At 42.2% G+C, this 20976-nt stretch overlaps 1 protein-coding gene across 7 annotated transcripts; it reads right to left on the bottom strand.

The window, feature by feature from the left end:
• Positions 1-4667: 4667 nt before the first annotated feature.
• Positions 4668-20155, bottom strand: LOC134317230 (transmembrane protein 125). 7 transcript variants are annotated; one of them, XM_062997995.1, is made up of 4 exons: positions 18886-20155; positions 16843-17030; positions 13653-13977; positions 4668-6533 (listed from the first exon to the last, which is right to left on the bottom strand). In XM_062997995.1, exon 4 carries the CDS (start codon positions 6463-6465, stop codon positions 5791-5793), a length of 675 nt encoding a protein of 224 aa, XP_062854065.1. In that variant the 5' UTR covers positions 6466-6533; positions 13653-13977; positions 16843-17030; positions 18886-20155; the 3' UTR covers positions 4668-5790. The 7 variants fall into 7 exon arrangements, with proteins under 7 accessions (XP_062854065.1, XP_062854067.1, XP_062854068.1 ...); XM_062997997.1 differs by having other exon boundaries at positions 13710-13977; XM_062997998.1 differs by having other exon boundaries at positions 4668-6530; positions 13710-13977.
• Between the last annotated feature and the right edge of the window lie 821 nt (positions 20156-20976).

Genomic DNA, 20976 nt, shown 5'->3' with positions numbered 1-20976 from the left:
CACAAATAAAAGAATGACAAAGTTTATTGATAAAATAAGTTTAGGAGAGTAAAATACATACAGAATAAATGTGGTGGAAATAAATTAAAGAAGACGAGTAATAAAATAATTTTATGACCTGCAGAATGAACTTGAATGGTAAACATGCGGCCTGATCCAACGATGTACTGACGCCAACATGTAGGAAGGTAGATCACATTCAGTTCTCAGTGGGTTATTGATTGACGAGGCTCTGCGATGTGTCCTCAGTTGTGCTTATCTGTTGTCTGTCTGGAAATCACACTGACTGTCCACTTCCTGTCACTTGGGATTGACCTTGACATGCTGATAAGTCTGGTTCTTCAGTAATCCTGGATAAAATCTTATAAATATGATGCACTGATTTTAGCAGAGATCGCACTAGAATTTAGCTGTGCCCCAATTCCTGTTGGCCGGGGCTTTTATGAAGTACACTTTCCAGGAGATGTGCACTGATTTTGGTGAAAATCTTACCAAATGTTTACCAAAACCTTGACGTCCTTCTCTTGTGATACTGAGGACGAGATCAGATCTGAGCTGCTGGAGATCCAGGCTGATGGAAGTCCAACACCAGCTCACACCAAAGTCTCAGAAGTTCAAACTAAATTTTGAAAATTAGTCTGAAATGTAGTTGTTTTATTCATTATTGTTCTCTAAAGAATAAGAATAATAAGTTCTCTAAGAATAAAATATATTATTTGTCAAAACGAATAAATGTATTTACTTAAAAATATCATGAGAATTATTCATTTAAATAAAAAATTTATTCCTACATGTTAAAATCACAACCTTTTCCCACAATTTTTTACGATAACCACAGTTTAACTGTAGCATTCAGTTCACAGTTATAAACAAAGCATACATTATAGGACCAAATGTATGTGGACACCTGACCATTAGCTATTTCAATACTTGATTCCAAGACCATGGGCATTAATACAGAGTTGCTTCCTCTTTGACGTTCCACAAGTCTCCACAAACTTAATCCCTGGTACAGGTATTTCCTGTAGTAAGGTATAACACTTTTGTCTTATCGTATTTGGGGCTTTTGTACCAAGCCAATTATGTCCAATCCTTAATTAGACATATAAAGGATTGGGGTGCAGCGCCCAGGTGGCGCAGCGGGATATTCCGGTAGTGCACCAGAGCCGAGATTCTAAACTCCTCGCTTCGAAACTCGCTGTTGCCACCGGTTAGCTGGGTGCCATCTAGTGGGCATAAGTGACAGTGCCTGCAGCAGACACGTTTTTGTTAGGGCGGGATGACCGGACTATGTGGGTGGGGTCTTCAAACGCTGTGTAAGGACCCTGATTAGCAGATTGAGAGACGGCTGTGCAGAATGCATGGGTAAAAAAGGGTTCCGCTAAGGGCTGCGTGCGGGTCGGAGGAGGCGTGAGCAGCAATATACCCACCTCGACTGCAATCAGGGATCCCTCAGCAGCGGAAGACAAACTGACTATGCTAAATTGGGAGAAATTGGGAGAAAATGCATAAATAAAATAGAAAAAAAATTAAATAAAGCATTGGGGTGCTTGAGCGGCGCAGCAGTCTATTATGCCAGGACAGTACCAGTGAAATCTGGGTTTGAATCTTAGTGCTATTGGTTGTCTGGGCACCTATACAGACATGTTTGGCTACGTCTGAGGAAGGTGCCGAACACCACGATTAACTGGTAGCATGGTGGAGTATTCCTATCTTGCGCCCAGTATTTACAGGGAAACCAGACCCACCGTGAACCTGACCAGCATAAAATAGTGGTAAAAATAAAATGAACAAAGGACTGAAGAAGTATTATTGCTTGTAGGGTGTTATTACACATTGAGTCTTTTAACTGTTTGCTTTTCACATTATTGCAACATTCCTGTCATGTTAGTACAATCACTTAATCATTTCATGAAAGAACCATCACACCAAAACCCAAAGGTCACAGTATAAAATCACACATGTGCAAACTGACACGGCTGATCCCTTCATCACCCAGTAAACAGCTCTGACAAGCAAGGCCCTGATGGACCCCCCGCCCAGCACTCTCCTCTTTGCCCTCATAAATAAAAGCGTGAAGGACACGATCAGTCCCAACGTTCAGGATTGATGTTTGGTGAAGCTCATTAACTTTGGAGGAAACCACTGGATGCTGAGTAAAGTGCAGCACGTCTACAGTAATCTAAAAGTAATGAATTACCTTTAATAATTTTCAATAAATTAATTATTTAGTTTACGATCGCTGTAAAACATCAATGCATCACAGTGACATAAAAAGCATAAGGCTACAAAGCATGGTTTATTTTGCTTCAGAAGCACATCTGAAACAAACTTCAGGAAGCCTGGAGCATGAATGGTTCCTCAGAACGTTACGGTAAATAAAAGAGCACATTGTTTGGATGTCTAAGCAAAAATAACGACACAGTTTGACTGAAACTAGGCTGCTGCTGTTTTCTGTGTGAGCGTTCTGGGAAAGATTAAACTCACCTGATCACAGTGGCTCTACAAAAATAGTCCCTGAACGCAGGGAAAACAGCCTTACTGTGCTGAGTCGGAACAGAAATATTCATCCTGTTTATGATTAAGTGACTTTTATGCTCTTTAAATGATTTATAAGGACCAAATGTTTTAAAATAAAAACAAGCAGAATGGAAGTGGGGTGGCACAGTGGCTCAGTGGGTAGCATTGTCGCCTCACACCAAGAACGTCCTGGGTTCGATCCCCAGGCGGGGCGGTCCGGGTCTTTTCTGTGCGGAGTTTGCATGTTCTCCAGTGTCTGCGTGGGTTTCCTCCGGGAGCTCCGGTTTCCTCCCACAGTCCAAAAACATGCAGTCAGGTTAACTGGAGACACTGAATTGCCCTATAGGTGTATGTGTGTGTGTGTGTGTGTGTGTGTGTGTGTGTCTGCCCTGCGATGGACTGGCGCCCCATCCAGGGTGTTACTGTGTGCCTTAAACCCATTGAAAAGCTAGGATAGGCTCCAACACCCCCCTGCAACCCTAGTTGGATAAGCGGTTAAGACAGTGAGTAAGTGAGTGAGAATGGAAGTGTTTTCACTCGTGGTCTGAGAATGTTGCCTCCATTGTTACATACAGAGTGCAGTTATGTGCATGTAGCAGGGATTTACGAGGGTTCTTCCAAAAGGTGTCCGCACTTTTCAAAAACAAATAACATCACTGTTTTACATAGTCATTTTCTGATGTATTTTTCCTAGCGTCATACCAACTATTAATGCCATCAGCAAAAATCATCATCTCATGAAAATCTTCTTCCCCTTAAAGCCAGACATACATAGACAGCATTTTACGTCATCCTACATGCGCTCCCGAGAACCTTTCTCACAGAAAAATAAAAATCATGGTGGACAATGCGGAGAAACGAACAGAGTTCTTTTCAAACGTAAATAAATTATTATTGATTTTTAATTTGTATAAAGGTGTGAATTTAACCATTTTCGATAACGGAGGGAAATAGGTTGACACGCTAGCGTGTTGTGCCACCCCATCCCATTTGTTTGAATGGCATGAGGCTAACTGTGTTAGCTTAGTAAGCAAAAACTGATGTTAGCGCGTTCGAGTAAGCTGCCTTAGAAGTCAATGACTTATTAGAATCCTCTCTACTTAGGCAGCTGCCGCTGTAGGCAATAAAACAGCAAGGCGGCTCCCTAGGTTTTCGAACACACCCTTAGTGTCTCTCAGTCTCTCAGACACGACCGATTACTACTCCTCCCACCCTCTAATCTCATTACTTTTTAGATTAGAAATGTATTTTTGTATTTATTGTACTGTTGTTTATCTGCACTGTGTACTGTATTGTCTTGCAGTTTTTGTTCTATGTTGCACCCTGGTCCTGGAGGAACGTTGTTTTGTTTCAATATGTTCTTGTATAGAGCTGAAATGACAATAAAGCCTCTCTTGAACTCTCTCTTGAACTGTTTTCAACCAAAATATAAAAGTGTGGAAACTTTTTGAAGATCCCTCGTATTATTGAATTCAGGCTACATTTAACCTTTGCAGTTTTTGCAGTTTAGGACCATGTACAGTTAGAATAGACAGTTTACACACACTTCTGTTATGGCTGTCTTTTGGGATTCCTGTGACTTAATGATTGTAACATATTGTTAGTGAATATAACAAAATCAAGGCGCTCGGGTGGCGCAGAGGTGAATTATGATAGCCCACAACTGCTTGGATCCAAGGTTGGAATCTCCAGTGGTGCTACCAGCTGATCAGGCATCTACATACAGGCATGATTGGCTATAACTGAGAGAAGAGGATGACCGGGGCCCTGCAATGGATTGGTGTCCCTTCTGGAGTGTGTTACTGCATCACGCCCAGTGATTCTGGTGAAAATGAGCCCAACACAACCCTGGCCAGGATAAAATGAAAATGGAATGAAATTAAATATAACAAATACTGAGTTTAAAAAATATATTGTGGGTTTTCTAAAATTGTGCTGCGTCAAAAATTGACATACAGCACCAGAGATTATTAGCTCGGCCGTGCAGAAAATCTGAACATGTTATTTAACATTTGTGAAAAAATAAACAGGTCTGCTATGAATTAAAAGCTGCTGGAACATGTCTGATGCTCCCAGAGTCATGTGAGCTTTACATCACCACAGCCTCAGTGTCTCTGTGGTTCCTGGATTACATATGAATGAATGAATAAATGAATGCATTTATTTGTCATGTATACATATACAAGTTTACAGTACAACGAAATTCTTTCTTCTCATATCAAGCTTCCAAACAAGCTGGGGTCAGAGCGCAGGGTCACTAATTGTACAGCGCCCCTGGAGCAGACAGGGTTAACGTCCTTGATCAAGGGCCCAACAGTGGCAGCATGGCAGAGCCAGGATTTAAACACTCAACATTTCGAATGATAGCCCAAAGCTCTACCCACTACGCTACCACTGTCCCACATATGACCACTGAGACACATTTTTTTCTCAGCATCATAACAGTTATCAACCAAGAAGACCTAAGTATGTTTCTCATGTACTTTTTATTTTGTACAGCCAAACTAGCCCTCAGTATTTGGGCACAGAGAGCTAAAGTTGGTCATAATCATGAGAAATCAGGAGCCCATTCCAAATTGTTTAAATGAAATTAAACAAGTTTTAATTACACCTTGTTGTTGTAAGTATAATCTTGATCCAGTAGAATGTTTGAACCCCCACAATAATCTTATAAAAAGAAATTTGTGCAACATTCAGTCATAGAAAATGAACAACTGCAGAAATAACTGGAATCCCAAGACTGTCACGTTCTAAATGTATCATGAATGTTAGCTTCTGCCTTTTCACAGCAGCAAATTTAATTATCTACCCAATCCGCTAATCACTCAGGAACTGGGTAGCAACTTTGGATGCCTTTGCTTAGTGAGTGACTTTTTCTGAAGCTTTTATGTGTTCACCTGAAGACGTGAGAAGGAATTATAAGTCAAATCAGAGTTCAGACCTAGGGTCTACACACTGGGTCATGTCTACGTCGGTAGACCACAGTGAAATCATTCTACAAATCAAAATGAAAGCTGATGAAATGTAATAATAATACAGTGTACTGTGTTTTGTACTATCATTGCCGCAGTTTCATACATTCATCAATCAATATGTGCAAAGTTTAGTTCACTAGTGGCTGTGTTTCATTATCGATCCCCTCCGGCAGGTCTGCAGATCTGTAGAAAATGAAGATCCATTTGTAGACACGATCCTCCAGGGTTTCTACAATATGTTCAAGCAGCATATACTTTTTTTCCTCCAAAAGAGCAGCGATGTGCACTATTACAATCATATGAGCTGTGCCAGGCTTGATGCCGTCTCCCTCCGACCACGCATCTGCCCAGAAATGGTGAAAATACCCAGCACCCTGTCCCTCAGGCTCTGCTCAGGCCTCGTCCATCTCAAAAGGAACACCACGGCTGAATACACAGCGACGGCCACCACCGTGATCCCTCCACCCGCCAGCAGTACCACTCCGGATATAAACATGTCATTAAGAGCCTGGCCAGGTTTGGGCATGTGGTACGCCATCGCCACGTTGAGCAGCACGGCTCCGCATATGATCAGCGAAATCCCGGTGAGGAGCATGACGAGCACGTCGGACAGGCCGCCACTTTTCAGCGCGTCGATGCGCCTCCGGCTGCGCACGCAGTTCATGTCCTGGACTGCGGAACTGAGCAGCTGCTTGAGGACCACAGCCAGCGCCAGCAGGCAGAGCGCCGTGCCTGCACCCAGGCGCCATTCGCTCGAAAGGCTGGTGGTGCTCGACAGCAGACCGACGCCGCCCACACCGCAGCCCACGACCAATGCAACGGACGCACTGTAGCAGAGCAGAGACTTGCGTGGCTCACTGAACCACCACAGCTCCACCTGCTCCTCCAGCAGGTCCTGCTGAATTCGGGATGGGTCCGGGTGCTGGGGGCCCCCGTGATGACCGGGAGGGAAGTCATCTAGCTCTGACATCCTTCGTCGTCCTTAATTAGTGGATTGGAACGCCACCGACGTCAAGGACCGACAGAGAGCCACAGCTGCTGTGGAGAGGAGAGGGTTGGAATTAATTTCGAAGTGATATTAATTTGTATGACAGAAACTTTCACTATAAGTGGCAAACAAATGAAAATAAAAATAATCAAGTCCAATCATGGTGCTTGGAAACTGAGAATTAAGGGCCTTGGTTGCCATGGTTACTCGGGGACTTCTGGTTTGCGACCTAATTAGCTATCAATATAAAATTAATGATAACTGATGTGTTTGTGTACGTGTTTTTTCACCACTGCCTTGACCATACTGAAGAACAGGATGCCTATCTTAGGCACAGCTACTAGATTTGGCAAACACTATATAAAACACTAAACCATAACCTAGTTGGACATTGCATTTCAAATTCATGGCCATTAATGTAGATTTGACTGCCCTTTCTGGCAGCTATAACAGCCTGCACTCCTCTGGAGACAAAAATAGCATTCGTAAGACTAGGATGTGGAAGGGGCCTCACAGCAAGAAGGTCCCGGGTTCGATCCCCAGGTGGGGCGGTTCGGGTACATTCTGTGTCGAATTTGCATGTTCTCCCCGTGTCCACATGGGTTTCCTCTGGGTGCTCCAGTTTCCTCCCACAGTCCAAAGACATGCAGTCAGGTTAATTGGAGACACTTAATTGTCCTGGACCAGGACAGGACTTCCCACAAACTGCTGCCACAAAGATGGGGGCATATCATTTATTGTATACATTTGATTTTACACACATTGGTCTTTGGGTGGTCTAGCGGTAAATTGCGTTTGGAGACTATCACAGATTTTCAATGGGCGCAGGTCACACAGTAACACCATGGACAGGGCACCAGTCCATCGCAGGGCAGACACACACCCATTCACCTATAGGGCAATTCAGTGTCTCCAATCAACCTGACTCCAATTAACCGAAGCTCCCGCAGGAAACCCATGCACAGAAAGTACCCGGACCGGGGATCGAACCCAGGACCTTCTGGAATTAGGAAATTAGGAAAGCGGCCACATACTTTTGATAAATGTTTACATTGTTTGACTATAACGGACATTTAAACCTCTAAAGATCTTATTAAAATGTATGTTAACAAAAAGGCCTATTACACTATTACAGGGGGTAGCACCTTCGCCTCACAGCAAGAAGGTCCTGGGTTCGATTCCCAGGTGGGGCAGTCCGGGTCCTCTCTGTGTGGAGTTTGCATGTTCTCCCTGTGTCTGCGTGGGTTTACTCCGGAAGCTCCGGTTTCCTCCCACAGTCCAAAGACGTGCAAGTGAGGTGAACTGGAGATACAAAATTGTCCATGACTGTGTTCGATATAACCTTGTGAACTGGTGAAAAACCAAAAGACAAATGTTGGACCATGCTGTGTAGTTGTGTTAAGAGCATCTGTAGATAACTGTCTAGTATAAAGTTTAGCGCTTCATCTTTATTATCATTATTATCTTTATGTGCTGAAAGCGTGTATTGTACAGAAAGAAAAATGAACCCTTCCTGCTCTATACATTCAATTTTCTCTCCCTTTGGTCTCTGTGAGCATCAAAGGTTGCAGGACAGACAGCTTGTCATTATAATCCTGTCAGCAGCTTTAATGGAACAGTCAGCAGTCAGCTTCCTGTCAGATATTCAGCTCTACTCTCAAAACTACAACTCACTACAGCACATCACCGGCCTGCCAGAGAGGAAGTGCTAACAAAACATGAATAACACAAGGCCCAGTGGGTGCGTTTTCCTATTTGTGGACTATAATTGTTTTTTACAACTTATCATGAGCACATGGTAATTAAGTTAATTAAGTCTCTATAGACTCTTGTCATCATCGTGCAGCACTTTGTAAAACAGACCTGATGTAATTACCAGCACGAGTGGAGCGGACAATGCTAACAAATAAAGCTGAAGAGTTTAATCAAACTCTTTAGCGTACACGAGATGAAAATTAAAGCAAGGTGCTCATAAAATCAGACCTGATCGGTTGTGTTGCTTCAGTGAAATCTGGACGAGCATGTGTTCTCTGTGACACGTTCACCTAAATCATTAATGGGTAGGGCTCTAATAAATTCACAGGAAAATCTGCTTAGTTTCATGAACCTCGTTTTTCAAATCACAGATTTTTAAATAAAAACGTCACATTTCACGGCGGGCATTAAATGACACTCATAAATTGAATGATAGAATAAATTGAAGCTACAATACACAGCACAGCTACCTTCATGGTTGAATGTAAACCTAGAACGGTCAGCATCGGTGCGAGGCCTCATGTCCGAAAATTCTCGTCCGTGTTTTGACACGCCCCCCTCTGTGTCCACAGAATTGGTTGTTAGTTTCCAAACTCAGTTACCCGAGTCGTGTTTTTAGCTGCTTTACACTTCGACATCTTGGACATTTTGACTTACTGAATTGAGGTAGGATTGCTAAGATGCCTCATAGTGCAGATTAACCAGTAAATGTGAGGCACTTGAATGGAACATGAATGAAAAAGATGAAATCGCTAAACACAAACCTTACAGTTTGAAGTTCACAGTAAATTGCATATTACACGGAAAAGGCTCGTTTCACGGTCGGTGACATGATTTTTACAATCGTGAAGTAAATAGGGCCTTACTAATGCCCCACTAATAAATACTAAATACTGATAAAGTTCACACTACACGACTTTCCAAGTGGTCAGGTCGCTGTACAGTTCACACTACACGACTGGATCTCTTGTAATCGGGAAAAATAAATGAATTTGAGTGGATTTGGCAACACGACCAGCATGGATTGTTCTATAGTGAGTTGGAGGTTAATAAATATTTTTGCAATGCAGCGTGGGTGTTTTGTAGAGAACGATAAGGTCAGAAATACTGTAAAACTTGTGTGCGCCGATGTATTTCTGATATAAACTATATTAAGCCCCTGTCCCACCTTTATACAACTCTTCTCCTGCGTTTCCCCTCACACCGTATCTTGCGTTCTCATTGGCTGTTCAACATAGCACTCACTGCCAGTCGTGCAACTCAGATCCAGATATTTGACAAGCTAGATATATTTCATCAGTCACCGAGCACTCGGCGAGCCGCTCAGATCGAGTTGTTGAGTACTTCACACATAGCGATTGAGAGCCAGGCCGGCAAATCTAGCGCCGACCAGTCGGCGAGCGAAAATCAGGGCAAAAATCGTGTAGTGTGAACTAGGCACAATAGGTTTGAAAATGAAGCTTTATAGTTTTGCGTTTGGGTTCTGACTGTACAGCACAACATTTCTGCTCACAATGTTTGATTCTGAATTTAATAATGGAGGTTTTTTATCCATGACAATTTTAAGGGAACACATTCCACTTATGTAAGTAACACAGTTTTATATATCAAGTCTTTGTTAAACATTAATTAATCTTTCACAGTCCAAAAAATCAACATCTTGACTTCCTGCTGGTGTTTCAATTATTACTCTGAGATTAGAGGTGATTTGTTCTAGGGTAGTTAATGGTTAACCAATGGATTTATTATGGACAAATAAGCTGTTCGATTAATCTAGTTAAATAAAATGGTCATTTTTAAAGTGTGAATATTACAATTAAGATTAAAACACAGATATCACAGATACACTGATCAGCCATAACATTAAAACCACCTCCTTGTTCCTACACTCACTGTTCCTTTTATCAGCTCCACTTACCATATAGAAGCACTTTGTAGTTCTACAATTACTGACTGTAGTCCATTTGTTTCTCTACACACTTTTTTAACCTGCTTTCACCCTGTTCTTCAATGGTCAGGACCCCCACAGGACCATCACAGAGCAGGTATTATTTGGGTGGTGGATCATTCTCAGCACTGCAGTTGTGTTGTGCTGGTATGAGAGGATCAGACACAGCAGCGCTGATAGAGTTTTTAAATACCGTGTCCACTCACTCCTAAGACACTCCTACCGAGTCAGAGACGATCGCTCATCTATTGCTGCTGTTTGAGTTGGTCATCTTCTAGACCTTCATCAGTGGTCACAGGACGCTGCCCACGGGGCGCTGTTGGCTGGATATTTTTGGTTGGTGGACTATTCTCAGTCCAGCAGGGACAGTGAGATGTTTAAAAAACTCCAGCAGCATTGCTATGTCTGATCCACTCATACCAGCACAACACACACTAACACACCACCACCATGTCAGTGTCACTGCACTGCTGAGAATGATCCACCACCTAAATAATACCTGCTCTGTGGTGGTCCTATAAGAGTCCTGACCATTGAAGAACAGCATGAAAGGGGGCTAACAAAGCATGCAGAGAAACAAATGGACTACAGTCAGTAATTGTAGAACTACAAAGTGCTTCTATATGGTAAGTGGAGCTAATAAAATGGACAGTGAGTGTAGAAACAAGGAGGTGGTTGTAATGTTATGGCTGATCGGTATATATATATGTATATATATATATATACAGTATATATACAGGGGTTGGACAAAATAACTGAAACACCTGTCATTTTAGTGTGGTAGGTTTCATGGCTAAATTGGACCAGTCTGGTGGCCAATCTTCATTAATTGCACATTGCACCAGTAAGAGCAGAGTGTGAAGGTTCAATTAGCAGGGTAAGAGCACAGTTTTGCTCAAAATATTGCAATGCACACAACATTATGGGTGACATACCAGAGTTCAAAAGAGGACAAATTGTTGGTGCACGTCTTGCTGGCGCATCTGTGACCGAGACAGCAAGTCTTTGTGATGTATCAAGAGCCACGGTATCCAGGGTAATGTCAGCATACCACCAAGAAGGACAAACCACATCCAACAGGATTAACTGTGGACGCAAGAGGAAGCTGTCTGAAAGGGATGTTCGGGTGCTAACCCGGATTGTATCCAAAAAACATAAAACCACGGCTGCCCAAATCACGGCAGAATTAAATGTGCACCTCAACTCTCCTGTTTCCACCAGAACTGTCCGTCGGGAGCTCCACAGGGTCAATATACACGGCCGGGCTGCTATAGCCAAACCTTTGGTCACTCGTGCCAATGCCAAACGTCGGTTTCAATGGTGCAAGGAGCGCAAATCTTGGGCTGTGGACAATGTGAAACATGTATTGTTCTCTGATGAGTCCACCTTTACTGTTTTCCCCACATCCGGGAGAGTTACGGTGTGGAGAAGCCCCAAAAAAGCGTACCACCCAGACTGTTGCATGCCCAGAGTGAAGCATGGGGGTGGATCAGTGATGGTTTGGGCTGCCATATCATGGCATTCCCTTGGCCCAATACTTGTGCTAGATGGGCGCGTCACTGCCAAGGACTACCGAACCATTCTGGAGGACCATGTGCATCCAATGGCGGTGCCGTGTATCAGGATGACAATGCACCAATACACACAGCAAGACTGGTGAAAGATTGGTTTGATGAACATGAAAGTGAAGTGGATATCTCCCATGGCCTGCACAGTCACCAGATCTAAATGTTATTGAGCCACTTTGGGGTGTTTTGGAGAAGCGAGTCAGGAAACGTTTTCCTCCACCAGCATCACGTAGTGACCTGGCCACTATCCTGCAAGAAGAATGGCTTAAAATCCCTCTGACCACTGTGCAGGACTTGTATATGTTATTTCCAAGACGAATTGACGCTGTATTGGCCGCAAAAGGAGGCCCTACACCATACTAATAAATGATTGTGGTCTAAAACCAGGTGTTTCAGTTATTTTGTCCAACCCCTGTATATACACACACACACAATCATCACCACAGTGAGAGAAATCCCTTGTTGTTCTGAAATGTGATTCAGCAGAATTCACCACTCTCAAACGCATTCACAGCACATGTCACCCAGCAGTGGTGCTCTGCCAAAATCTGCATGCCTGTGGTCAGATGAATCCCCTCTGGCATTGAGATTTTAAGTCAATCAGAAGGTTTTTATGAATTTAATCATAATCAAGGATCAGTGCAGTGCAGAGCTCCGTCACCTGAACAGTAATAAAAGTAAATGATTCAACAAGAGAACGTACATCATACACAGGTCAGTCAAGTAGATACTTGAGTCCAGACCTTAAACCAGGTATGACGAGATGCTGTGAGGCTGTTCATGCATGAAATCCCAGAATGGTCCGAAAAGGTCTCTTGTCTAGTCAGCATCTACAGGTTCACATTTCTTTCCATCTTGCACTAGGGATGATTAATTAGTCATTTATTTGTCTCCAGGAACCTCTAAGTTTCATTAAGGACAGTGGAAGCCTAGTGGGTAGAGCTTTGGACTACCAATCAAAAGGTTGTGGGTTTGAATCCAGGCTCTACATTTTCAGCATTTAGCAGACACTTTTATCCAAAGCGACTTACGTACATTACAGTTACAGTATACAGCCTGAGCAATTAAGGGTTAAGGGCCTTGCTCAATGGCCCAACAGCAGCAACCTGGCAGGTTGAACCAGTGACCTTCTGATTACTAGTCCAGTGTGAAAAGGTTAAGTGTGACTGTAAGTTAAGTTGACTGATATTTATTATTTTTAGGCATTTGCTTTTTCCCTCTGTATGTACCCATAAGACTAATAGTGACTAACCATTTTTTTCAATTTTATTAATGCATTTTCTCCCAATTTAGTGAAGTCAATTTGTCTTCCGCTGCTGGGGGTATATTAGCGGAAACCTTTTTCACCCATGCACTCTGCACAGGCACCTCTCTATCTGCTAATCAGGATCCTTACCCAGTGTTTGAAGACTCCACCCACATAGTCCGGTCATTCCACCTTAGCAGAAATGTGTCTGCTGCCAAATATGCCCAGCCAACCGGTGGCAAAGCCGAGTTTTAAACCAAGGAGGTCAGAATCTCAGCACTGGTGTGCTAGCGGAACACCCCGCTGCGCCACCTGGGCGCCTTGATTAATCACTTTTATCCATGTTGCTGACAGCATGTCTTGGACTAAACATGCCAGTACAACGGCCCTAAAATAGCCTGAACTGTAAATGCAGCCACACGGTAATTCATGCTATCAGTACGGTCCTTACAGTGGTTTTATGGGTATTACTCATCGACAGAATGCCAGAATGCTGGTTAATAATTAGCAGCAATCCATGCAATCAAACAGGAAAATAAATGTGGTCTGATAAAGGGTTCGCCACACTGAAAGTCAGAACAATCCCAGCGCAGCCTGAACAAGCTTAGTTATGGACAAGTTTTCATCATGATGATGTTTTGATGATGTTTACCCGGAAGTTCCACGTTTAAATACCCGTCAGGTTTCCTGGGCTGCTGGTTAAACTCACTCAGAAAGACAAACAAGACTCCACCCCTCCTCAGAGATCCGTGCAGAGTATCGGAGCCGCCCGGGTTCAGAGTCTGAGCCGTATTGAAGCATTATGCTTTGGTGTCAGGCTCTGTAGGGCTGCAGGAGATGTCGCTGAATAGGAAGCATTCACAAAGCACAAGTCTTTTCTTGTTTTTGGTCACCACGCAACAGCCGATGCCTTGTTTCCCCCCTGGCTGGTTGCAGGAAGCAGACCATGAAGAGTATCTCTGTGTCTTACTCTAGGCCTGGATGATGTTAGAAGAAGCTGTTTAGTGTTTTTATACAGAACGCAGCATGTTGCTTGAAATAAGAAGTGTTACAAGGGCAAGATTACCTTGTAACCGCATATTTATTATTTATTATGATTTTAACGTCATGTTTTACACACTTTGGTTACATTCATGACAGGACAGGTAGTTACTGGCTACACAAGATTCATGTTTTTAATGTCAAACACAGTCACTTGCACGTCTTTGGACTGTGGGAGGAAACCAGAGCTCCCAGAGGAAACCCATGCAGACAAAACAAGGACCAGGACAGCTCCACCTGGGATGTGACAGCATAAAATGCACAAGATAATTAACAACATATTGACCGTGCTGCGGTGTCTAGCCAATAAGGATGTCAATAATTATCTGGTTAACCGCTAACCGGCACAGAAGCCATTGTCAACTGTTAATCGACAAGCATATCGATTTTTTCATTTTATTTTATTTTGATGTTGTATCCTGGTAAAAATCACAGTGAGTCCGGTGTCCCCAGAATTACTGGGGGGAATGCAATAACACACTCCAGGCAGCTTCAGCCACCCCAACCCCCAATCATAGGCACTCATGTTGTATGTAAGTGCCTGAGTAGCCAATAGCACAGAGTTTACTGGGTTAGTTTAATTTACTGACGCTCCACCCAAGCTCCACACACCTTCTTATGCATTTATATTATTCAAATCATGATAGAGTGAATTACTGATATTATAATCTTAAACAAGGAGGTTGTTTTATATCATTATGGGGGCGGCACGGTGGCTAAGTGGGTAGCACTGTCGCCTCACAGCAAGAAGGTCCTGGGTTCGATCCCCAGGTGGGGCGGTCCGGGTCCTTTCTGTGTGGAGTTTGTATGTTCTCCCCGTGTCCGTGTGGGTTTCCTCCGGTGCTCCGGTTTCCTCCCACAGTCCAAAGATGTGCAAGTGAGGTGAATTGGAGATACAAAACTGTCCATGACTATGTTCGATATAACCTTGAGAAGTGATGAATCTTGTGTAATGAGTAACTACCGTGTAAAACATGATGTTAAAATCCTAATAACAAACAAACAAACATCAGTAAGGAGTCAGACAGGATGCTAATCTCTGCACAGGTTTATCTGTGTGCAACGTTGCTTTACACAGATAAACCTGACCCGTCCCAAACCTGACCAGGATCCTGCAAATGATGAAAAATTGAAAGAAATGTAAAAATAAATAATAATAATAAGATAATACAAACATATAATGCATACAAAACAAGGATAGTATCAATAAACACTAAAAGGCACCGATACTTGGTAATGAAAAAGCAATAGGGATGTAACGATGCACCACAAGAAAACGATTCAAATCGGTTTACATGTATAATGAATTGATATTTACTTTAAACAGCAGAGGGTGCTGGCGCCATTCAGCTCGCCTGGTTGACGTCACTACAGGGTTGCCAGGTTCGGAATTTTCCAACTAAATGTATTTATGAGAGCATACTTTCTTTATTTGTATTATGTATTTATTTTATGTGGGATTTATTTCATTTCAGGTTTTTTACACAAAAAGGTAAATGTGCAGCATTGTTTTGCATAGTTTGTACCTACCTCAGAAATAAAAGGGCATTCATTATTTGGATAAATAAAAGATAATCACAAATACAAAATTTTTTTTTTTTTTACTTCATTTCATTTTGTTTAAAAAATCGGGAAAAAAACGTCTTGTGAACCCAGTATCATGAATCGTATCGCATTGTGGGAAGAGTGTATCGTTACATCCCTAAAAAGCAATAGAGGATGAAAACAGGCATCTTTTACTCATCATTTTTTATCTAAAGAAGAAGATAAACACAAGGTTTGAATGTTGCAGGACAAGGCTAAAGGTCCAGGGAAGTAAAACTCAGATAAATCGATGCTTCCAAAAGCAGACTTTGCTCTTCATATTCCGACAGGTTATCAGTGTGTACATGTGTCTCAGGTTACTGCAGGGCTTAAGGAAAATAAATGAGATATAGAAGCTGCTCTGGTCTTTTACTATGCACCACACAACTGCACCTACATACTCACTGCGTCTCTAAATTCCTTCCTTAATCTTGGTCTTTTTTTCCCAATACACTTTTGTTGCTCTCATTAGCACTTTCTCAGTCGAACTTTATTGATGTTTTGTTGTCTGGCCGGGTTCACCTGATGGAAAATCAAAGCTGGTCCCTTCTCTGCTCTGCCTTTTGACACTCTCTGCCTTTATTACCCTGCAGCCTAACCAATAGCTTGTGCTGTTTCACATCGTTTCACTTCAAGAGCCCAATTTGTCACCACCTTTAGTCATCCCTATTGTTCCCCTATCTTGTTTCAGCTCTGTGCGATGCCCAATAGAAAAAGAGGCAGAAAACAAACTGATGTTATGAACAAAAATGAATTGCACCATCGTCATTCAGTGCAGTTCCTCTGCATCCTCTGCACGTGCACATTAATAACGTGTTGGTATCATCTGCACTTTCACAGGCATCACAGCTGTGCTCAGGTGTAGCAAGCCGGCTCTCCGGATGCTTATTTTTTTTGCACACTTCAGCACTTCAGAATGTTGTTTCCATTTCATCTGGTTCGGGTTTTTAATATCCTCTTGAGCTCGGTGAGTTGTAAGTGGCTGGCCTGCTGCTATCGAGCACAGCTGCATTATTTAAGAGCTAATTAAATCACCAATTAGGGTGCTAGCACTCCCACCTAGGTCGCCAAGCTTCACACTGCTGCTGACCAAAAGAAACCGCTTCACCTTTCACCTGTTCTTCCCTCAAATGTATTCAGCTCTGTCCCACAACCCATAATTCTCATAACACAATCCTAAGCAGGGCTGGTATCCAGCTTTTCCTCTTATGTCTCACATCATTCTGACCTCCGGCTCAGTGATCAAGACTTGGACAGATTAGACACCTGCAACCGTTCTCTCTTTCTCAGGTTAACGGTTCTCAGTGGCAGCCGGTGACTTTCCACTGCAGAACCTTCTCGTATCTCGACGACTCTGGGATTACCAGGTTCTCAGCTAAACATCAGGTTTCTTTGGACTGCAGACCTAACGAAGAACAATATATTCAGTTCAAATAGATAGTACGGGAAGGGGGCGCAAGGCACACAGTAACACCCTGGACGGGACGCCAGTCCATCACAGGGCAGACGCGCATACACACGCACACACACACACACACGCATACACACAAACACATATACACACACCCATTCACTTATACGGCAATTCAGTGTCTCCAATTAACCTGGCTGCATGTTTTTGGACTGTGGGAGGAAACCGAAGCTCCCAGAGGAAACCCACGCAGACACGTGGAGAACATGCAAACTCCGCACAGAAACGACCCGGACCGCCCTGCCTGGGGATCGAACCCAATTTTAACAGGCACATGACATAAACACAAAATTAACTTGTACATGAATACCCCTTTGTGGAGGCTTTATGTTACGTCTTGTAAACCACAGTGGGACCAGTATATTTCGTTTTGTGTTTTGTTTTGATGCATTGCTTGTGTTGCCTGGGTCACTGTAAAAATCAATCAAGATGTTGGTTGTGTGTTTGTTGGGTATGTTGGCACCATCCAATTCATAACTAAATACAAAGTTGTATATTGGTTGTCTGTTGGCACCAACAAATTCATAAGCAACTACAAAGTTGTATGTTGGTTGTCTGTATATAATGTTGGCACCAACCAATTCATAACTAAATACCGAGTTGTATGTTGGATGTGTGTTTCTTGGGTATGTTGGCACCAGCCAATTCATAAGCAACTACAAAACTGTATGTTGATTGTCTTTTGGCACCAACCAATTCATGACTAAATACCAAGTTGTATGTTGGCTGTCTGTTTGTTAAACAGTTGGCGCCAACCAATTCATAAGCAACTACAAAGTTGTATGTTGGTATCTTAGGCCTATTTTAGTAGGTTTGGTACAGTTACTAGACGGGCAGTTTTAGACATTATATGCCGGTTGTGAGTTTGTGGAGTATATTGGTACCAACCAATTCATAACTGAATACAAACTAGTATGTTGGTTGTCTGTATTTTATGTTGGTATCAACCAATTCATAAGCAACTACAAAGTTGTATGTTGATTGTCTGTTGGCACCAACCAATTCATGACTAAATATACACAGTTGTATGTTGGATGTATGTTTGTTGGGTATGTTGGCACCAACCAATTCATAAGCAACTACAAAGTTGTATATTGGCTGTCTGTTGGCACCAACCAATGAATAACTAAATACACAGTTGTATGTTGGATGTGTTTCATTTACATTTCAGCATTTAGCAGACACTTTTCTTCGAATCGACTTACATTATACAGTCTAAGCAATTGAGTGTTAAGGGCCTTGCTCAAGGGCCCAACAGTGGCAACCTGGCAGTGGTGGGGTTTGAACCAGCAACCTTCTGCTTACTAGTCCAGTACTACCAAGTTGTATATTGGTTGTATGTTGGCACCAACCAATTAATAACTAAATACACAGTTGTATGTTGGATGTGTGTTTGTTGGGTATGTTGGCAGCAACAAATTCATAACTACATACAGTGTCGCATGTTGGATGTGTGTTTGTTAGGTTATACGACCAGACAAAGACCATCTGACCTGTTTTCTGACCATCTTTGGTTTATTTGTGTAAGTTTGGTGCAGTTACTAGACTGACATTTGTTATACAGATACTTTACAGAGACTAGTTTCCATTTTCACTTCATATAGGCCTATTTCTGTAATGGCTCATAAGTAACAAAGTAAATCGGAACGTGTGGTTAGATTATTCCGTGCTGGATTAAAAACTGCAAATTTAAGTTAAAACAAACTTTTTAAATATACATGTAATTAAGAGAGCTGAGCTGTTTGGCTCTGTGGCTGAGTTACCTGTCCCTGATACAGAAGCAGCTTACCTGGGATCATCCGGTTGCCTCCATGTCTGTCCCGGATTGTCCCGGTTTGTCTCTCTTTAAACCGGCTTCATATTGACCGACTGAACGGCTTTAACTGCTCCGCTTCTCCACACCATCGTTTATATAAAAAATAGAATAAAATAGACCATAATGAATTCTAGTATCCTCTTGTTTACACGGAAACAATAGAAACTGATCCCTCTCGCGCTCGCTCGCGCTGCCTCTCTCTCTCTCTCTCTCTCTCTCTCTCTCTCTCTCACACACACACACACACACACACACACACACACACACACACACACACACACACACACATACGCGTTTTCATGTCAGATGGGGACCAATGTTATGAACATCACTTGCGGGGACCACCCTTTCTACAGCCTCTAGAGGGCTGAAAAAAATCAGGCACACTAAACAGATTTTTCTTAGCTCATACACGCGTTCAAACATCAGAATTTAAGAAGTCATGTCAGGACCGTGTTTAGTGGGGACTTAGAAAAATCTTATAAATATGACTAATGGGGACCTCATTTACATAATATTAGCATAAAACACACAAATGCCAATGTGATTAGTGGGGACCTTGCAAGAACATTGAGTTAATTACAATTCATTTATATTACCATTAAAGGGCATGTAATTATTTCAAGCTAATCTACAGATTATCTTACTTTTAAACAAAAAAGGTTTAATATACATCTATGTAAAATCAAAAGATGCAGTAATAGTCCATAAATCACATTAAAATGTTTAAATTTAGCTTAGCTTACTTGTTCATAGATTATGTAGTCTTTGCATAGAACATCTAGTGATGTGCATGTAGTCATCTCGACAACATAGCAAGATTTATGTTTGACATTTCTAGATTTACAGCCAATATCAGTGTAATTAAAAAAAAATATTAATAGATGAAGTTAAAGTCTATCTCTACTCATGTACAGTGGATTGGAAGAGTAGTAAATTATTGTCTGGATACTTTTTTAACTCAAATCAAACTATTTTATTTTTCACTGTTTAAGTGTTTCTTTCTTTAATTCTTTGTCATGAATTTTTTTGTACCACAGTGAACCACCCAGAATCAGCTACTACTCAATCACTGGACAATTATTACCACTAAAATAATGCTACTTATAAAACTATACAGGCATTAAAGACATTTAAATTGCAAAACTCAAGATTTAATTTTTAACATGCTTTCACCCTGTTCTTCAATGGTCAGTACCTCCACAGAGCAGGTATTATTTAGGCGGTGGATGATTCTCAGCACTGCAGTGACACTGACATGGTGGTGTTGTGTTAGTGTGTGTTGTGCTGGTATGAGTGGATCAGACACAGCAGCGCTGCTGGAGTTTTTAAATACCGTGTCCACTCACTGTCCACTCTATTAGACACTCCTACCTAGTTGGTCCACCTTGTAGATGTAAAGTCAGAGACGATCGCTCATCTATTGCTCCTGTTTGAGTCGGTCATCTTCTAGACCTTCATCAGTGGTCACAGGACGCTGCCCACGGGGGCTTTTGGCTGGATATTTTAGGTTGGTGGACTCTTCTCAGTCCAGCAGTGACAGTGCGGTGTTTAAAACTCCAGCAGCGCTGCTGTGTCTGATCCACTCATACCAGCACAACACACACTAACACACCACCACCATGTCAGTGTCACTGCAGTGCTGAGAATCATCCACCACCTAAATAATACCTGCTCTGTGGGGGTCCTGTGGGGGTCCTGACCATTGAAGAACAGAGTGAAAGCAGGTTAAAAAGTAAGTAGAGAAACGGATGGACTACAGTCAGTAATTGTAGAACTACAAAGTGCTTCTACAGTGGGGGAAATAAGTATTTGATCCCCTGCTGATTTTGTAAGTTTACCCCCTTACAAAAACTTGAACAGTCTATATTTTTTATGGAAGGTTTATTTTAACAGAGAGAGACAGAATATCAACAAAAAATCCAGAAAAAAAACATTAAATAAAAGTTATAAATTAATTTGTATTTAATTAAGTGAAATAAGTATTTGATCCCCTACCAACCAGCAAGAATTCTGACCCCCACAGACCGGTTATGTGCCCATGAGGCACACAAATTAGTCCTG

The sequence above is a fragment of the Trichomycterus rosablanca genome, chromosome 6 (assembly GCF_030014385.1).
Source record: "Trichomycterus rosablanca isolate fTriRos1 chromosome 6, fTriRos1.hap1, whole genome shotgun sequence".
Lineage (NCBI taxonomy): Eukaryota > Metazoa > Chordata > Actinopteri > Siluriformes > Trichomycteridae > Trichomycterus > Trichomycterus rosablanca.
This window is presented reverse-complemented; position numbering and strand designations above follow the sequence as displayed.